Below are 20,526 nucleotides of genomic sequence, written 5' to 3'. Positions count from 1 at the left end.
GGTTCAGGTCCAGTGACTGTGGAGGTCAGGTCATCTGGCGCAGCACCCCATCACTCTCCTTCTTGGTCAAATAGCCCTTGATGCCTTCAGTGTGACTCTACAATTTTCATAGTCATGAAAATAAAGAAAACTCTTTGAATGAGAAGGTGTGTTCAAACTTTTGGTCTGTACATATATATATATATATATATACAGTGTAATAATTAATATTATTTTATAATGATTATTTGTCCACTACTGAATAATAATTTCACTTGAGAATGAGTCACATTACTGGTAAAAAGTGTTGCCAGTGCTGATTCATTTGACTTTAATGAAGCATTATTGACTTAATGTCTCACCCTGATGTGCATAATTACTACATTATTTGACATATCACCATTACTCTTATTAACATAAGCTTTTTTCTCTATCAGAGAGTGACACTTACTCAAACTCGCAAACTGCAGCACAGGCCTTTCTGATACTACAAGATATACAGAGTATAGTGTTTGAATGTGACTGTGATCAGTTGTGTAAATGTTGGGAGTGTTTTTCCTCGATAACCTCAGCTTGTTGCATTTTTCTATCTTTTTTTTTTCTCCTGCTAAATTAAGATAAGAGGGTTTGTTAATTAAACTGTCACATGGCAGCACCTTGAGGAATTGCAGCGAAAGAGCAGTTTTAATTGGAAGTCTATTGTCTCACTACACACACGCATCTTATCCATTGACTATCATAACAGAGAGCAGGGAGGAAGTATCACCCAAGACAACAAGGAGTCAGGGAGCGGAGAAATGTTGTTCCTGATATATGATGTTCAAATATGTTACCTTGTCAAGAATGTGGTCGAGAAACAATTCTCACTTGGAAATTACCAGTTTGCACCATCAAGCACCCCATCTCTATGGAGTGTATTTAGTGGATCAGTTATGTTAAGTGATGAACTGCCTTGGCCATGGCTTCAACTGTAAATACAATCAGCAATTAACATCAGATAAAGAGACCAATTAAGCATCAGTGTCCTGCATGGAGGATCAGTTATTGAGATTCTCTGTTATGGTGCTCATTACATACGTGGCTATATTGGTATGTGTGTGTTTGCGTAAGGCTGTTATTTTGGAGATATAGATCCACAGTCACATGCAGGCTTGTGCCCGTAGTCTGTAAAATCTGTCTGGCCATCTGGGCTGAGGTGTTCAGAATCTGTCTTGATTAAAAAGGGCAAATCTGGAGATCACAGGCCTACTGATCTTCTCCTTCACCCTCACATGCTGAGTCCAAACTGGACACAGGAGTGACCCCTTCTGTAATCTCGTCTGGAGATTGTGATGATGCTTCTTTAGATGAGGATGTTGTTCAAGAGGAAGGGAGGGCACGAGTCACAGAGAAAACACTGCTGTTGTAGCTAAGCAACAGCTAATAGCATTTGAATGAGATCTCAACAGGTAAAATCAATGTTTATTTGTTATACTTGGACTTATAAAATGTATTGTTCCAATTTTAAACTCTGATTGGATGAACCAGATTTGAAGCCATTATTATGTCTTGGCAACCAATGCAATGCAAAAAAAAAAACATTAAAAAAATCAATATTTATGTCTGGTTTATGACATTTTCATTGAATATGTCATATATATGTGTAATAAAAACCAACTGTGTTTTTGAAATGACATGTTCTGTAAACCAGTTTCTACCAGTTAATGCAGAATGGAGCAAACTTTCAGTTCATGCTTCATTATCCCTTCTGCCAATTACAGCCCTGCCTCTGAAAATCAGTTCCACAGATCGTGAGCTGCCCATCGGAGTATTTGCCTCCGAGCTTCGGTTTCCCACCAGCCGTTCACAATCGCCTCACCCCATCGCCTCTCGTAGGCACGTTGGGCGTGCAGCTGCTACATCAACATGACAAGTGTTTCTAGAACATTCTTCATTGTTCACTGACCAGTAATCGAAGTGCAATGGCAGCCGTCGGGGGATATTTTCTGCTGTTGGGCTCTGAAGAGCGAGCACCTGGGCCTGCACTGAGGGGAGAGAGATAGTCATGCTCAAACAGGCCATCTCATCGTGCTTTCACCTCAGGTTTTGTCGTTCTGAAAGAACTCACAGCCTGCTTCAAATCAGTAGTGTTTGCTCGTTCATTTGAATTCACTGTAAATCTCACGCTCCAGTGGTGGAGAGGGACACATTCGTTTAAATTAGCTGCAGCTCAGCAAGTGCAAATACGTTTATGACCTCTCTCAGATTTTATTGCTTAAAGTAGAAAGTGAGACAGCTATGCGCAATTAAGCACTGCTTTTAGCCTGGTTGTAATCTACCAGTCTTAAAAGTTTCAGTAGTCCTCAGTAACATCACATTTCTCAATATTGATGTTTAATATAAGTGGTCTAATATTTGTATTTAACTCTCCCTAATATCATTCCAAAGCTGTATGACTAAAAGATTTTTTTTTTTTCATACAGTGAAAGTGATTGGGTTCTAGTATGATTCCACAGTGGAAACTCATATAGGTTTAAAATGACATGAATGTGAGTAAATGATGACAGAATTTTCATTTTTGTGTGAATAATCCTATTAATAGTCAATAGCATGACTATCACTGGGTATGGATTTGTAATAAACCACCTACGGTAGCAGTGCTTTGGCAACCACCCACAAGTGACTTTCCCATCAAAATAATTTAATTTTTTATACATTTTCTTCTAAACGTGTACAAATCAAATGCTGTTCTGATATCTTTTACCCAAACTTTTTTTGTGGTTTCAGGTCCTTTTTTTGTCATTGCATGATTGTTCATAGGGAAACTCAGCTCCACAATTCTCTGATTCCAGAGAAAACATGAGGACACTCATGAATCTAATCTGTAATTCAGAATAGAGATGCCCGTGGAGCATATCTAATCCCAGTGAACCGGCTTTACAATGACCACAGTCTGTCATCAGCTGTTAACATCCTTTCAGGAACATTTCACTTCCTCCTCTGTTACGCGGCAACTATGCTCTTAAATACAAAAAGCATAGTTAGCGGCTCCATTAATGTGTTGTTTGGTTGTCAGTGTAAGATGTACATGTATTTTAAAGTTGTTTACAAGCCAGGTGATTTGATGAAATCTCAGATCTGAGATTTAACATTGTTGAGCGTATATAATCTCTTTCTCATCCTGTGTAAACCCGCTAATCTTTGACCTTAATATTAGAGTGCCACAAGGATTTAGAGATGTTTTTTTTTACCCCTTTAAACACTGAAAGAAAAAAAAATTATGTTGATATCCTTTTACTAAATATAGTGTAGAAACTTTAATTTTCTGTAAAGCTGCTTTGCGATGATATGCATTGTGAAAAGCTTTATACAAATAAACTTGAATTAAATGTAATTACTTTCATTGGGGGAGTCAATAAATCAGTCATTGGAGTTTATAATACTTAAATGTGTATTTTTCATAAACTGCAATATAAATTACCAACCTGCAGATGTGGAAAAATAAATAAATTAGCAGCAAAAAAAAAGCTGAAATCTGATATTGAAGTGAGATCTCCAAATTGGTGTCCCTCAACTACACGAAGGCTAAGCATCTCTTATTGCATTTCAGTCAAACATCTCTTTGTAATTTGATCAAATTTATGAAGCAGAGAGTAAATATGTATTTATACTAAGGCTTCAGAAGCGGTGGGGCTCTAGACGGCGCAGTGCTGTGCCTGTCAGAAGGAAAGGTCAATGCTAATTTAATAAAGTGAAACGGAAATCTGCTAGCATGCTAAGCTAGGTAGCACGGCAGGATATGGAAGGAGGAGATACAGGATGAGAGCTGGACAGACGTGGGTTCAGAGCGTGTTCGTTTGCTCTGTAACCAGGTTAGCACCAGGATTCAGACATTGGATACTTTAAACAGAGAGACCATTGTCTTATCTCTTACTCTAGTCATGCTTTTCCCGTTTGTTCTGTTTTGAGGTTGTTGTCATTCATTATATATATATATATATATATATATATATATATATATATATATATATATATATATATATGTATGTATGTGTGTGTGTGTGTGTGTGTGTGTGTGTGTGTGTGTGTGTGTGTGTCTCACTGACACCAAACTTTTCAACAGTAGTGTATATAATTAAGCCCCATAAATATTAATGCAGTTTACTTTGCTTTAAGAAATTTACCATGGTAACCATACTGTCAACCAAAATACTATGATTGTTCCAGTTTTAGTAATAAAACAGTTCTATTTTTTTGTAACTACTGCTTTGAGCAAAAATTAGCGAAAGATTGAAAAAGAATAAAGTACAGAATATTTATATATGTATTTATGACAACAATAATTAGAAATAACTAAGGTGTTTTAGCAGAACCCAATGGTTACCATGGAAACTCTTTAAAGGGACATTCTTGAAAGCATCTTAAATACTGGTTTAAGAAGTAAATATATATTATTTCTGTATTGAACATATGCTTCTCACTTTTTAAGACGCTATGTTAAGTAATCCAACTCTTCAACTAAGCGCCGACTATAAATTCGCAGAACATGAAGTGTCACTTCAATCTTGAATTGCTTTGATGGTAGGAAATCCCAAATACCTTATTACAGCATTTACAGGGTCAGGAGGCATAATTAATAGCATTACAATTTTATTGCAGACTATTATAATTTTTATTATTATTAATCACACTGAATTAGGAGCCAGATTAGGAGGGGTGCAAGGAAGCCAAAGCAAAATTAAAGGACTACAGCTGTGTGTAAAGCTGTGTGAATAGAGAGGGATCTGGCTGCGCTCTCTTCCTGTCCCACTGAAAGCCACTCATGAGATTCAACAGCTTTCTCCCCAAGACCCTCAATGTTCACACTGAGAGGGCCGGCATCAATGGATCAATTACCACTATGATTACATTCATCAAATCCTTGATTGAAACTCCACTCGTGCTATAGAATTAAATGGGGAGGGGGTTTCGCGCACATGCTAGTTCATATAAGGATTGATTAAAGACGCTTTCCGTCTGTCATTGGCCCTTTGTCTGTATTCTTTTCACTTATTCCCTTTCTTTATCATTCTCCTCCATCTTCCTGTCTATTGTTCGCTCATCTTCATTAAAAGGTCACATCGGAGTTTATTCCTGTTTTTCCCCCTCTCTGTCTCTCTTTTTTTGTCTTCCCTGCATCCTTCCCTCCCATTCCACCATGTAATGTGGTGAAAGTCATCTCTATTACTGTGAAGTTGTACACATGAGTACAGATAACACCTGCTGTGTCTAGTAATGAGTGATTGGACATCATCGAGCGTGTGTGTTTGGTTAGCTCGCTGTGCCACAGCAATCCGCCTGCATCTTGGAGAAAATGAGATAATTGACAGACGTATAATCCTCTTCCTCCGGATGGGACTCCGGGGAACCATCGCAGTGACAAAGTGATGACACGTGGAAAAGTATTAAATCCAATTGTGGGAAAACAGCTTGGGAAGGAAGGAGCGTAGACCGAGAGTGACATTTACATTATAGGAAGTGATTTAGGAAGAGAGTTTCTTACTGTCAGTTACCATTCCTCTCAGATCACATTGATTTAGACCCATGCAGGGCAGCGGTTTGGTTTGGTTTGACTTTTTTTATTTTTTATTACTACTTAAACTGAAACTGAAATAAATATAAAGCAAAATGTAAAAAATTAAAAAATAATATATTGGTGAAAATATAAAATAAAAATAAAAAGAGATTAAAAAGTAAAGAAAATTCTAAATAATAATACATAACATTAACTGCATGGTGTGTTTAGGTGGTTCTTGGTTCCTGTGGGGAAATAAGACTGATACTTCTGGATTGGGAATGTTAACAGCTATAATTATATTATATATCCATGTATTATAGAATTTTCCAGATTATTTAATAATTGTCATGTAAGGAACAGTCCCCTTTTTAAAACCTTTGTATTTTTCATTACTGAAAAACTGGTGGGTTGTTTTTGTAATTGGATGAGTCAGTGTTTTCCAGGCTTAACATTAGTTTATTTTTGTAGAAAACAAAATACGAAGGTAAACAGAGATGAAAAATAGAGAAGGGGAGAGAAAAAAAAGCAAGACTGTATTAATTCCATTCGGGAAAATTAAAACAGATTAATACAATTAATGAAAAAGGTGTTTTGTGTGTTTATTAGTGTAATTAGCCATATAGTATATGCAAGTGGGACTTGATTCACAGTAGGTGGGTGTATGTGTGTGCGTGTGTCTCTCTTTCTCTCTCTCTCTCTCTCTCTCTCCTCTCCCTCTCTCCTCTCTCCTCTCTCCTTTCCTCTCTCCTCTCTCCTCTCGTCTCTCTCTCTCTCTCTCTCTCTCTCTCTCTCTCTCTCTCTCTTTCTCTGTCTCTCTGTCTCTCTCTCTGTATGTGTGTGCCTGCACCTGCTATCCAGTTCTTTCCCGCCTGTGGAATCCCGCAGTGGATTTTCAATCTTTTCCAAGAATGAACTTTGGCTGCAACAGCGGGCCATCATGGCACGAAGACCAAAGGAGAGCTTGACTGTGAACTGCTCACTAGAAAGATATTACAAAAACTTTACCCAGCATGAGCATGACTTCCTCCGTTCCTAATTACAAAGCTTCATTTTGACTTTTCCACCATTTTCGCGTTCTGAATGCACAAACAGGTGAGGAGCTGCACCAGTGTCTCGCCCCAGTCACCGCAGCTCTTGAATATTTACAGCACACATAAAAGGCATACCACAGAGTGTGGACGTGAATGGGTAGAAATCTCTTCCGGTTTTATTCAGTCTTTTTCAGGTACACGTCATCAGAAATCATATATTTATATGTATATATTATACATCTAATAACTTAGAAAATTATATAAACAGCTATATCTTTATCTTTTATCTTTTCATATATAATGGTGCATATATTGGTGGTTTAATATAAATATTGTGAGGAGAATATGATTGAGCTGATTTTGTAATGCGAGTTCAATCTTTAGAAGTGTGTGTAAACTCATCTAGAGTGTAGAGGACAGATCTGAGTGTGAGTGTCATCAAAGATGCTGAGATGCTGAAGAGCCTGATGGTGCGGGTGAATCAAATCATCTGAGATAATTTTTTTTTTTATATATATATATATATATATATAAACTAGTCGCCGACCAGACAAACATTTAAACACACTCAGGGGGAGGCACAAAAGTGCATAGAACTATGCAGAACATAATGGAACTAATTTCACCGCATTCGAGTACACACTCACCCAAGAGAGTACGCTTTGTTGAAATGTGACGTCCAGAGATCCATAAAAGTTGCCTCGGCCCTTCACCTCCAAAGTCCCTTTTACGTGTGTTGTGAAGGTTAGCACATTCACTTTGAAAGGCCAACAGATCTTTCCCCCACAGGTGAGTGCTAAGGCCTGCAAGCCCCACGCTGAGCCCCTGCTGTGCCTGAAGAAAAACATCTATTGCTAACCTCTCTCCTCCCTTCAGCTCCTATTCTCTGCCTTGCACTTTTGTCTCATTCCCCCAACTTCCGTCTTCAAGGAGGTCCTGCGAGTGAATGGCCATTGATTCGGCTTTGTGTGTTTGTTTGGAGTCGTCTCCTTCGGTGTCTACTCTGGAGGCGGGCTACCTTGAGGCCTCGGCTTAGAGCAACTTAACCAGGCATTAGCTGCCTGCTGCTCAACTGAGAATGCATAATGAAAAAGACTGTTTGATCGAAAGACATTTGTCCTTGGCTTAGTTAAAGCATCTCCGTGTTCCCTTGCCATTTTCAGGAGGTTTGTCGATAAGCCTCCCCTGGAGTCCATGGGTATTTTCTGCCATACCATCCCTCCCAACTTATCTTGGATCAAAGTTCAAAACTTTGGTAAAACAGCACCTTGGTACACTCTTAATGATAAAAAAGGATGCCTTTTTTTACTTTAAGTGAACAGTTTCTATAACATTGTAAAAAAATCGAAAGGTTCTTAAGATGTTGTCACATTATGTGTGGTCACATGTAAAATTTTGCTCTGCAAGATTTTGTGCAGTTTATCCAATAGAAATCCACGCAGTCTGTTGTTTTGTGCGATACTGAAAAAGTTTGGCATACAGATTTAGCTCATGTTTAAGTTGGTCATGCAACTTTCGCTGATCTGACCTACAGAACGCTTTGTGCCTACTTTCAGAATTTTGCCCAGATTGTCTCCCCGATTTACAGTCTGGACAAGTTGACGCTAATTGTCGAGTCTGCAGATTTGAGTTGACAGATTTCATAAAAAAAACCCTGTACTATATGATGATCAAAATTTTAGATCAAATTTTAGATCACACATGTTTTTCATCTGCTATGTATCTGGTAGCAATAAGGCACATGTTTTTGTGTGAGTTTGTTGTGTTCTAAAAGACTTAAAAGTCTGCTAGTGTCTCATCTTAAACAGTATATGGATGTTAAAGGTTCTTCATGGAACCATAGATGGTAAATTTAATTTTTAAGAGTGTATATTGACCTATTTACCTGTGATTCAGACCCAAAAATAATTGAGAGATCCGCAGTGAAATGTTCAACTTCGCAAACATACACACAGGGCAGGATCAGCCTGTCACAAAGGCCTGGAGGCATGTTCCAGCTGCCCTGTGAACCTTTAAGGAACCCCAACCAACTGCACCCCAGTCTGCCAGGGCACAGGTGTGAGTGCTCACGCTGAGCAGCAGTATCACACGTTCTACACAAAGCCTGTGCTCACGATCCCCACCCCACTGTGATGGTGCCCTCTCATGTACCCTCACACCACATCACCCCCAATGTCACACCTTTTCAGATCTAAGATGTATCATTCAACCAAATATCAATCTCATTTTTGCTGTTCTATTTTTTTCCCCTCTTTTAATATTTTCATTCAAAATAATTTGTTAAATAATTATATTAATATTATATATTTTATTTGTGATATATTTAAATTATATAATTTAAAAAATATGTAATAATTTTGTATTAGACTTTTTTTACGTTTTTCTTTTTTGTACGTTTAATTTTTTTACATGTTGTCATAAGATATGTACCAATGAATTGTTGAACTGTACAATAAATTGTAAATGTATCACTTTGTCTAAATATAAGACATAAAAGTTAGAAATCCTAAAATATAGTCAAAATGTACACACATGTATGATAACATCAAAATAATAATTTTTATAATTATAATTATTTATTATAAAATAAATATTATCTGTTTTTAACATATATTTAAAAATACAAAATTAATTTAAAATGATAATAATAATAATTATTATTATTAATGTTATTATTATGCCCTTTGTGTTGTCATAGATAAGGATTCAAATTAAATTATTCCACATATTATTTTCACCACTCTTTTTTTTTCCAGGTTTCATTCATATACTACTTCCTTACACCACCACTTAAGATACATTTTTTATTTATTAATTTATAATTTAAAGTTCATATTAAAATATATGTTTTTGTTACGTATTTTCTGTTATTTTAGTTTACTGTCACTTTCATGGCTTAATGCCTTGTATTATTATTATTATTATTATTATTATGAAATAAGGGCAGATTTATAACTGATGTCTTGGACCATCACCTCCTGTTTGCGCCCGCTGGTGGTGTACAGCAGATTGAGAAAGGAAGAGAAGGAGGGAGGAGAGGAAATTGATGTTGGCTAAGAGACACGGTGTGGATTAAGGAAAGCAGGAAGCTGGTAGTGCAGTGCTGCGATCGGGAGGGGTCACTTGCGAATGAGCACAGAGAAACGGAACAGCGGGACTGAAAAACTAGATGCTAATAAAAGATTTGGCAGGGGGCCTTAATGCACTGAGTCAGAATATACTACGTATCTATCTCTCTTTCTGTCTCCCTCATTCTGCATCCCAGCTGGAGCATCAAATAAAGCACCCAGCCACCCGAATTCTTCTGTGAGTGAGTGAGGAAAGAAAGAAACCCTGACATTTGAAAGCTTCCTCTTTAACTGAGAGTGTGAGGTGGTTGTTAAATGGCTTCGAACTCTTTAAGTGGCCTGGATTCTCCTTCCTGTCTTTTTCACTCTTTCTCTCACCCTCAGAGGAAAGTTTCTCTGGGTAAAAATCAAATGAGGGTGAGGATGAGGACTATGTTCATTATGTCAGCTCATGCTGTTGGCTTATTAGACTGCCGAGACAGTGCCCAGTGTTTAATTGTGTGATACTACGTCCAATTAATGTGGTCAGTAACAAAGTTTTGTTGGCAGGATTTTGTATATTTAATCAGTTTTACATGTAAGACTTGATTCAAATAAGACAGCAGTCAGCGATTATACACACATATGTATGGCATCATCATAAGAATCCATTTTGTAATTTAGTTGAATAATTTTGTTGATTCCAGATTGATAGACCTCAATAACTGTTGCTAACAGCATGACATTTGTTTTAAAATTTTGATTACAACATAATTTGAATGTGAGAGGTTGTGCTAATATTATAAATACAGTCAGACCTTAAGTCCATTAAGCAAGTCATGTAGTACCTACAACCCTTTCAGATGTAAAAACAATATAAGACATCTCAACTCTTATTTTTCCAAATGCAGCAGAGAAAAAATAGTAGTGAATATGTTCTGATGTGACCTTCTGTTAGGACTGTCATATACATATGGAGTCGTCTTGAGTTGTTTCTCTGCCTTTGGGACTTTGTGTGCAAAGTAAAATGAGATTTTTCGTACACACATCATTAGCTTGATGAGTGGGACAAGCGCTGTGCTAGCAGAAGCCTCGCACTCTGAAACTGAAGTCTGCGAATACTAGTAAATGGTGCACAGAGTTGAGTGTGTGCTTCTAGTGATATAATTGGGCAGTTGATTTGACATTCCTGCAGAGCGGCCGATGAGGAGCCCATAGCTCACGATGAGCCATTCAATATATAGATCTGTGTGTGAATTGTCAAGAAAACACAGGGATGTCAGAAAATACCATTATAATGAAGTGTCCCCAAAACAGCTTGTTACCTTGTGAGCCGACTGTACGTGAGGAGGTTTAGGGGTGGCAATAATTCACACCGTGCCTCCTGCTTTGGATCTGGCGACGAATTAGTGGCCTCAGCCAGTGTCACATGTCTTATTGTTAGTCATGGCAACCTGCCAAGTCTCAAGGTCACCTGTTCCACCCAGGCATGAATAATCTATTGAAGGATTGGTTCCTCCTCACTGGCTGCATGGAGATGTGTCAGAGTGGATTATTTATGCTTTATTGTGCTTCCATTGAACAAGCAGTCAGTTCTAAACATGTTGGAGAAGGCAAGTCTGATTTGCTTTCTTAGCTTAGCAATGCATTTCTGTTGTTTTCTTCTTTCGCTTGAAGGTTTGGGGTTGGTAAAAGGTTTTCTTTTTTTAAGTCTCTTATTCTTATGTAATTCATCAAAATTATAGTAAAACATTAATATGAAATATTACAATTTAATACAAATATATTCGATTTGAATATTTTTTAGCAGCCATTACCCCAGTCTTCAGTGTCATATGACACAATCAAAAATTTTAATATGCTGAAGAAACATTTCATATTTATAAAATATTAATCTCTAAAAAAATCTTACTGCCCCTGAACTTTTGAACAGTAGTGTAAATGCTCATTTTGCTAGTCTTGCATCTAACGGTGATGTGAAAGTGTGAAATACAAAGATATTCCCTCATGCACACAGACATATTTTTTAACATGCATACCCATGCTAATTTTTATTTGGGGAAGATAAGCAGCTGAAAAATCTAGCAAAGCAGCTCAGGTTCAAAGCCTATGTGGATCTGAAGAGGACACCGTATGTGTTTATGTGTGTTTGTGTGTGTGTGGGAGATCTCATTATTTAAAGTGGACAGCATGTTCTTGCTCACCTTGTCACGCATGCTAGTTTGTGCCACTCGGGACTAGCCTTTCTCTTTCTCTCGCACAACAGAAGAGCCCCACATGCTAAATGTCAAGCTCTCTCTCTCTCCCCACTTATATAGTACTTACCCCTGTCCTTTCATACTCTTGTAGAAAGTGTCCATGAGGACATACCAGCCTGCTGACCCTCCAAATAGACAAGCATGCTTCATGCATGGCACAAAACCCTAGGTGCCCCCCTAGGTTTGGTCTTAGGCCCGATACAGAACTTTCTTGCAGATGTCCGTGTGTGTTGAAAATAAATATTTTGACCTCAGGAGAGACAGGTGCAGTGTACCATTACCATTGAGAATGGGTAGGAGAGTTTAAAAACTTTTTCAAGGTTAGCAAAAACCCCACAGACCAGAAACAAATGGAAGGGAACCCCAGGGATAGGCTTTTGTTGGCCAGACGCACACAGTGAAATCTGGAACAATAGGGATTCGGGAGCAGAGTTGCAGAGAATCATTTTTCCTGACATGGCTTGGCCTTTAGCAGGGAAACATTTGAAAGAGCAATTTAAAATATGATTAATGATGATAATAAGGTCAAGTGGTCAGGATTTTATACATGCCATGCCTTGCACATCGCATGAAGAAAGCAAACCAATTGGCTACACTTCTGTGAAAGTAAACACAGATATCAATTTAGCCATGAACACTTTAGCACAGAGAATTAATGCACTTTCACCGAATAAGGAAAATAAACTGTTGTTTCCTCAAGCTGAATATCCCTGTATTTCAATATGCATTGTAAATGTCATCCAAGGAAAATTAGTACATCTGTCTGGATCCGTTTCTAAATCACAGTGCTCTCAAACTTTAACTGCCTTTATGAATTACTGTGTCCCATTGTTTATTTCAAGAAAAATGAAAACCTAAGCGATGTGACAATAGAGCAATAAACATTTGAGGAAAGTGAGATACAAAATGACATTTTCATAAGAAAAGTTTCTAATCTGTTCATGCAGTGTTTAAGGTGAAGGATAGATTAATATTGCTGGGAATTACAGTTCGGGAAATCAATACCACAAATGAAGATTCTTCTAGCATTTATGCTATAGTCATTTTTCCGCTATCATGTGTTACTCCAAGACAATTTTTAAGGTCTTAACTGGGTGAATGATGACTGCTAGACTATTGATAACGTTTCTTCTCATAAATTCATGAGGTTGTTTGTGTTTCCATGTTTTCATCTCCCAAAAGAGAGACGTCATTAAACTATTAAATATAGATGTAAGACTTTTGTTTGTTCTGCTCAAATCACTGAAGTTCTCTTGTCAAATGCACATTGAACTAATGACATGGGGTCCCGTATGTGAGGTCTGCATGTGTTCACGACCTGGGTCTCCGCTTTAACTGAGCTCTTTGAGCATTAATATTCACAGGACAACAGCTGCACTTTCCTTTTCACTTTTTTTTTTTTACTTAAATTTTTCATGTTTTCTCTTTTGTTAACCCCTTCATTTCCCATCTTAAAAAACATAATTTTTTATCCATTACACTTTCCTGGAACCATTTGACACACCATCGGAACAGCCACCAATAATCCAAAATGTGGTTTCTTCTGAGCTGAGATGAAAGGAGTGAAGATGCACACACACATACACATGCAGTGCTGCATTAGAAACTTGGCTTTGTGATATGGAAAGGCTGCCTTGGGATAGCTTCAAAGCCCAGTAACATAAATTTATGATAACAGTGCCACACTTTTTGCCAAAACTGAGCTATTGTTGTTCTACTGAGAGGTGTGGTAAGGAAAGAGTGAGTATGTACTGTAGAATGCATGAGCATGATGGGAGGAGAGCAGGGTGATTCTTTGTTTAGCTTGGTTGTGGTGTGTGTATATCTTTATCACTATTCAGATTTTTTTGGTTGGTAAGATCTTTTAAAAGAGGTCCCTTATTCTCGACAAAGCTGCATATATATAAAAAAAAAAAAAAGTAGTCATGTGATTTGTGTAAGGTGATTTTGAATTTATAACAACTGTTTTCTGTACAAAATATATATATAATATATTTATTTATTTATTTATTTTGTGATGCAAAATTCATCATTAGTCCAGTGTCCTGTGTCACATGATATATCCTTTAGAAATATATATATATTTTTTTTTATATGCTTAATACTTTTGTGGAAACCATGATTACCTTTATTTAGAATTCTGAGGAAGAGTCTTTTTGAATGATTCATAAAAGCATCAGCTCACACAAGACATTTGTTCACGAATCAGATTCTACCGGTCAATCTGTGGGAATGTTCATTGTGCCGGTTCACTGTCATTTTATCTCACCAAATTAAATTAAGACTGCAAACTCACATTCACAACTACGGTAAAATGTCATTTATTTTGTACATGGTTCTAGTGATTCAGCTTTGTTTAAAAATGGTGCAGGAAACACTGACTGAAGTGTTACGTTATGACAAGCTGTTTTTGCACTGATGACATTTATTCATTTGTGATGAATAATCTTTGAATTTGTTTGAGATTAAATTACATTTGACTTAACTTTTTCTGTTTGACTTTCCACATGGTTATTTTTTAATTAAATTCCAAGCCAAATTTATCTTTTTTTTTCTCTCTCTTTCTGTCTCCAGAGGAGGATTGTGTCAACTGCACAGAGGAGTGTCGAGTGCTCGGTCACTCTGACCGTTGTTGGATGCCCCAGTTTACCACAGGAGCCGGAGGAGCGGGAACTCCCCAAGGCGAGGGCTCGGACTACCGCACCAACCTCTTCGTACCAGCAGGCATGGAGGCAGTAACAGTGGAGACCGAAACTTATGAGACGGTTTGCAACCCCAATGGCAAAAAAACTTTCTGCACATTCGGAAAGGAGCGTCGGGACCACACCATACTCGTGGCGAATGTTAAACCCTACCTAAAGACCAAACGTGCCCTCAGCCCTCTCTTGCAGGAGGTCCCGTCTGCCTCATGTAGCCCCACCAAAGGCTGCAGTACAGGTTCCCCATGCTCTTCGGCCAAAGGTATGGGTGACGGAGCTGAAAGCAAGCCCAGCACCAGCCACTACGGACCCCCAGATGGACAGTACATCTCCCCAAACAAGCAGAACAGAGAGCAGGGCTACTCCACGCTGCCTCACTCTGACCCCGTAGCCAAAGTCCTGGCTGCAGCACGTTCACGAATCAGCCAGGAGACGGCGGTGGAAATGGATAGCATTTTGGAGCAAGGCAGAGGAGAGATGGGCCGTGGAACCATGGACGCAGACCAGGTGGTCAGAGATATCGACAAATTGCTGCAGGATTGTCGGGGAAATGAAAACTCCCCCGTCAGAAAGTAAAAAAACTTTGCTAGCATAATAAACTACACTGGAGGAAACATGGACCAAGTCGAGGCGCTCTCCGAGAGAGTGTGGCGCAGATGAGGATGTTTTGCAAGGACAAAAAAAACATGTGTACTATGTGAAGATCTTGACAAGTAAACATAGGGAGCAAAAGAACAGTTTGCTTTCGTTCATTTGGACGCTGTGTTGTGTTTGTTTGTGGCAAAGGAATTTCTTTGGAGTTGCAGAAGTTGCTTCTTCTGGCTTCTTGTGAGCTTTTTCTTCTTCTACAAGTGCCCACCAGCTTCAAACTCTTTCTTACAGTGACGTCTTTATGTCACTGGACCACAGATGGAGCGTCCCACCCTTCCCCTACAGGGAATTTTGGAGGAGAAGGGATGGACGAAAATGGTTTGTTTTGACAATCGCAAGTCAAAAGGGTTCGGGGTGCGTCGGATGCCCCAGAATGATTGGACCACACCAAGACAAAGACACTGTCTTTAACTTTTATTGGCTTTGTAATATCAGCATAAGTACAAATGATATCAGCAAACTCTGAGGGTGTGTGGGGCCATGAATTTTTAGAGCGGGTGGGGAGGGTTGATTATGAAATGTAACCATTCTTCACCTGTCATTTTTAGTCATGTGTATACTGTGCCCTCCCCCATGTATACGTACATATGGAACATTCCAGAACGGTGAACCTGTTACTCTTGCTCACTTATTGGTCCCCTGTGATCATCTGTCTTCAGCTTTTCACTACTTTTAAAGTGACTCTCCACGTGTCTGACGTTAAGTTATAACAGTCACTCTCTTGTATATTAGGGACATTTTTCTTCAACTGTGAAAAGATATATCTATATATACATATAGATTAATATATATATATAAATATATGAACTTATGTATATTGTCCAGATAACAATGAAAATATTTATACATTTTGTAAAAAAAAAAAAAAAAAAAAAAAAACAAAGGTGGGGGAAAAACAATCTTAAAAAAGAGGGTTTGCACAGGATGAAAACGCAGTTGAAAATATTTATTAAACTGCAAAGGACACTGTTTCAATTCCAGAAAAACAATACATTAACAACAACAACAAAATAAAATAAAAAATGTCCCTTCACATTGTCACTTATACACAATATCATTTTAATGTGCAAAATGTATCCAATTTAATGTGTTTACATCAAAACAACATTTTTTATTGATTTTTTTCTGCCGTTTCTGTGCATTTGAGCCAAATTGTTACGTGTTAAAGAGCTATATTGTGTATTTTATTAAATTAATATATGGTTGTGTTGTAATATACATGGGCTTATATTGTACTTGGCAACTGATGCCTTAGCAGTCGTCAAACTCTATGAGTTTAATTTCCATTGAGTTTCATTCTTGGTTCACTCTTGCGCTCTCGCTTTCTGCTTCGCTGCTGTGCGTTTGGACAGGTTATGTTGTTTTAAACACGTGTTGGAAAAGACTGCTTACATGCAACAGCAACTTTGTTTTTGTCTACAAGATACAAAACTAAAAAACAGCCACACATGACTACAGTTTGCGTTGTTTTTTGCAATACAAAGACTGTTTTATGGGCAGCTAATTTCACAAAAATGGTCATTGTTTGGGTTAATTGAAGTTTTTTTTTTTTTCAGCCTTCTAACTCTATATATGATTTGATGAGCAGCAGCAGCAAATCCTTTGTGAACTTTTAGTGATGCCGTCTATTCTGGTTAAGGTCATTTGTACTTCAGAGGGTCAGAAGGATTCGGAAAAAGAACATGCTGTTTCATGAAACAAATCAGAAGTCATGAATCTAGTTTGTCATATTCTCTATTCTTTCTATCAATGCATAAAACCTGCCACAAAAAAAAAAAAAAATGTTGCTATGACTTTTATGCTGTTCCAAAAACTAGTGAGTTGCCTCACCGCCTCTGTTCTCAATTAAGTTTAATACAAGTTTGATACAAGAGGAACAAACCAATTTCACATATCAATATGCATATCAACACTTAAAAGTATTAAAAGTTAATTACAGAATTATAGAATAAACCTTTGTCACCGGACATCTTGGAGATATATATATATATATATATTTATTTGTTTTTCACTGAATTTGTTTCAATGCATTATTCAGTGTTTCATATTTGCTGCCTTTGAATATGACCCAAAACGAAGAGAACATAATTAAACATGGCTTTTGCAACAACCTATGCATCAGCAGCATAAATGTTCCCGTTGAGGAAACTCGCCAGATTTTTTCGGAACGTTTTTGTATTTTCTATGTCAAATGGAGCTCAGTTTTAGCAGTTTTGGTATCGCAATCTATCCATCTAGTTCAGCTTATAATGCTCATAATGACCTTGTGCACTCTGTTCACATCATGGAATATGAGAATATAAACAATGAATATATGAATATATATATATATGTCTATGTATTTGTGTTATTAGAACGGTAACCTGCCCACACAGTGTACTTTGGGATTTGAACTATTCCCAGGCACAGCAATTTAATGAAAAAGCACTCCTCATAAATGAACTCCAGTTTTATGTTATGTTTCCAAAGTTTTGCCGCATTGTGACTAAAATGAGCTGCCACGATCACAAAAGAAACAGAAACAAAAACAAGGGGAAGAAAATCATGCTCAAGATCGGCTATTTATGTCATCAGAAAGCATTGCCCGCGGTGTGCGTTAAACACAGGTCGACTTGCACAGCTACCTCTGGGAGCGGGAAAAGAAACTTCTCTCATCTTCTGTAAAGACACAAACGTGTCTGTTCCATTATTTATTTATTTGTTGGTTTGTTTATTTATTTATATATTTATTCATTCTACCCCGTGCATCTGTTTTCCTGTATCAAAGGATGCACTCCTAGACTTTCCTAGTTTCATTCTTTATTTTCTTCACAGTGGGTTTATCAGTACCCGGGAAAAAGAGATAGCAAAAAAGCAGTTTGTTGTGAGAAAGTGAAAGAGAAGCACTGTGTTCATTTCTAAATGAGGATTATTATTCTTATTTTTTTTTCAAACATAGTGATGAGTTTGACATGCCAACGCACTTGACACAACTGCAACAAATAACAATTCACAGCACAGTGGCTGCATCTCAGATCTCGCTGTGGTGTGTGTGTGACACAAGCACTTTTTATTTTCTACTGAGAAGATTCTCTGTGATCAGCGCACTGCCACGGTTCAGTCAGTTTCATTTACACGAACAACGCCTTCAAGAGACATCAAGGTTCTTAAGAACACTTTAAACCGAAGCCACACAGATAGAAATAACTTCCCTGTTTGTCACTCATCTCGGTTTGTTTCTTTTTTATTCCTTTATACCTTTAGTTAAAGTTAATTTTGTACTCCTCATGAATGTGAGAGGCAAGCACTGGTGGATGCTTCATGTCAACGTTTGTGCATGAGAGAGCTATAGTTTCTATGTTTGACTAAACCTTACAGACCTTATAGTTACCTAAAATAGTCTCTGCCTGCCAACACTCACTAAGAAAAGTATACTATAATACTATATTTGTGCAAAATATAGTAGGTATACCATTTTAGTTAAGCCAGGTTGTTGTGAGCCATTCAATTAAGCTGCAAATGCCATGTGACTAATAAATACATTTATAAAATGAAATAAACAGGCACTAGTAAAATGTCTACTATGATTAAATACATTTTTGTAATTAATTTCTGCTGCTTTCAATAATAAATAAAAAAAAATACACATTTTGAAAAACTAGCTCATGCTAAACAGCATAAAAACATGAATATAACAGCATACTTAATCCCACATGGGAAAATATGCATATAGGTTTTATCTATAATGAACAAAATAAAAGAAATGACATTAACATTATACTAAATGTTATAACAGTTTTACACAATAATTGGATCAAAATGCAAAAATATTTAAAATATTCATAATAAATGGTACTTTCAGGGTATTGGATGTTATTCACTGCATTAAACTTGCAGTATGAGCCATGTAGCATAATTTTTGGAAACATTTAAAGTTTCACATTTCACATACTTTTTGTAATATTTATTATAAACTGTAATTTGTGATTTATTCTCCGCTGCTTGCAGAAGAGAAACACATACACACACATCCACTTTTAAGGCAATCAGTGGGAAATGAGCTCATGCTGAATGCAACAGAGCATACCGCATACTATTTGATTGCAAAGTGTCACATCATATGCATCTCAACCAACTGGCTCACAACAAATTGGCATAAATAAAATTTGCATATATATTATATACTAACAGTATAAAGTATACACTATGCAGAATTTGGTAGCTTGTAAGCTAGTATTCTATTCTTAACATATAGCCACGTTTAATCCCCGGGGTCACATGAGGCCCCTAATTCAGGACGGACTCTAGCAATGCCTGTGCATGCAATGCTTCAGTCCTCAGCTGAAGTGGAAGGCTTGGTTTATTATGTCAGCCTTGTGAGCTATTTGCTGTCTAATGGACTATAAGTTGCTGAGGTCAACACATAGTTTGGGATGCAGCATAAAGCAGTTTCCTCATTATTGTCTAATTACACTCAGTAGGCATGGAGAGAGATTGATTGCAGTATTAGTGAACAGGGATATTTTTGGCCATCAAAGTCTAATGCTTAAATCCGTAATTGAATGAGACTTTTTATATGCGCTCGCAACACACACACACACACAAACATATGCTGTATGATAAGCTGCTATCGTCTACGGCTGTATTCTGTGATTTATGGCATTAAAACTAAATTCTCGTATTAATAGATATGTCTCCATGCTTCTTGTCATCGCTATGCTATAGGAGTAAATATGAATGGTACACATTTAAACAGCTGCTACATTGAGGTTTGGTGCTGACAAAGATGGTGTTTTTATTGCAATGATCAAACACGAGGAAATATACTGTATGTATATAACGGATCTGCAGAGTATTTCCATAGTATTGGTTATCGCCTTTCATTCTCACCCTCCTCTTGTTCACCGCTGCTTTGAGTTGAAGTGATCTGTTTTATTTTTTGCTGAACATGGAGGATATCTTTAAAGTTTAGCTCCAGGCTAATGATTCTTAATTTATCTCATTAGTTCACATACCCACCACTCAGAGAGATTAAAGCGCAGAGGTAGCCGTCAGGCACGAGGCAGGCAGTGAGTGTGGATGCTCTGAATCACAGTGATGACACTTCAGCACAGTTCAGCTGCTCCAGGCGCCCAGCCAGAGGAACCTCCAGGCGGGTTTATACATGAGAGCAGCTTTACTAAAATGACAGACACCGCTTGTAATGTAAACATCATCTCTCTTTGCATAATGCGTTTTCTTCTTCTTCTTCTTCTTCTTCTTCTTCTTCTATCTTTTTTTTCTATCCTTTTTTTTATCTATTTTTTTTCAGGACATTGACAATAGTAGTTCTTGCCTGTTCTGGTT

At 37.5% G+C, this 20,526-nt stretch overlaps 1 protein-coding gene across 1 annotated transcript in view; it reads left to right on the top strand.

Annotated features, from left to right (window-relative positions):
* LOC132119591 (protocadherin-17-like) overlaps window positions 1–16,653 on the top strand; it is a 59,967-nt gene extending 43,314 nt beyond the window's left edge. The window contains exon 5 of the mRNA XM_059529686.1: window positions 14,426–16,653. Within this exon, the coding sequence (XP_059385669.1) occupies window positions 14,426–15,126 (701 nt within the window). The 3' untranslated portion in view covers window positions 15,127–16,653. The remainder of the gene's footprint in view (window positions 1–14,425) is intronic.
* Window positions 16,654–20,526: the final 3,873 nt, after the last annotated feature.

This window comes from Carassius carassius, chromosome 38, assembly GCF_963082965.1.
Source record: "Carassius carassius chromosome 38, fCarCar2.1, whole genome shotgun sequence".
Taxonomy (NCBI): Eukaryota; Metazoa; Chordata; class Actinopteri; order Cypriniformes; family Cyprinidae; genus Carassius; species Carassius carassius.
This window is presented reverse-complemented; position numbering and strand designations above follow the sequence as displayed.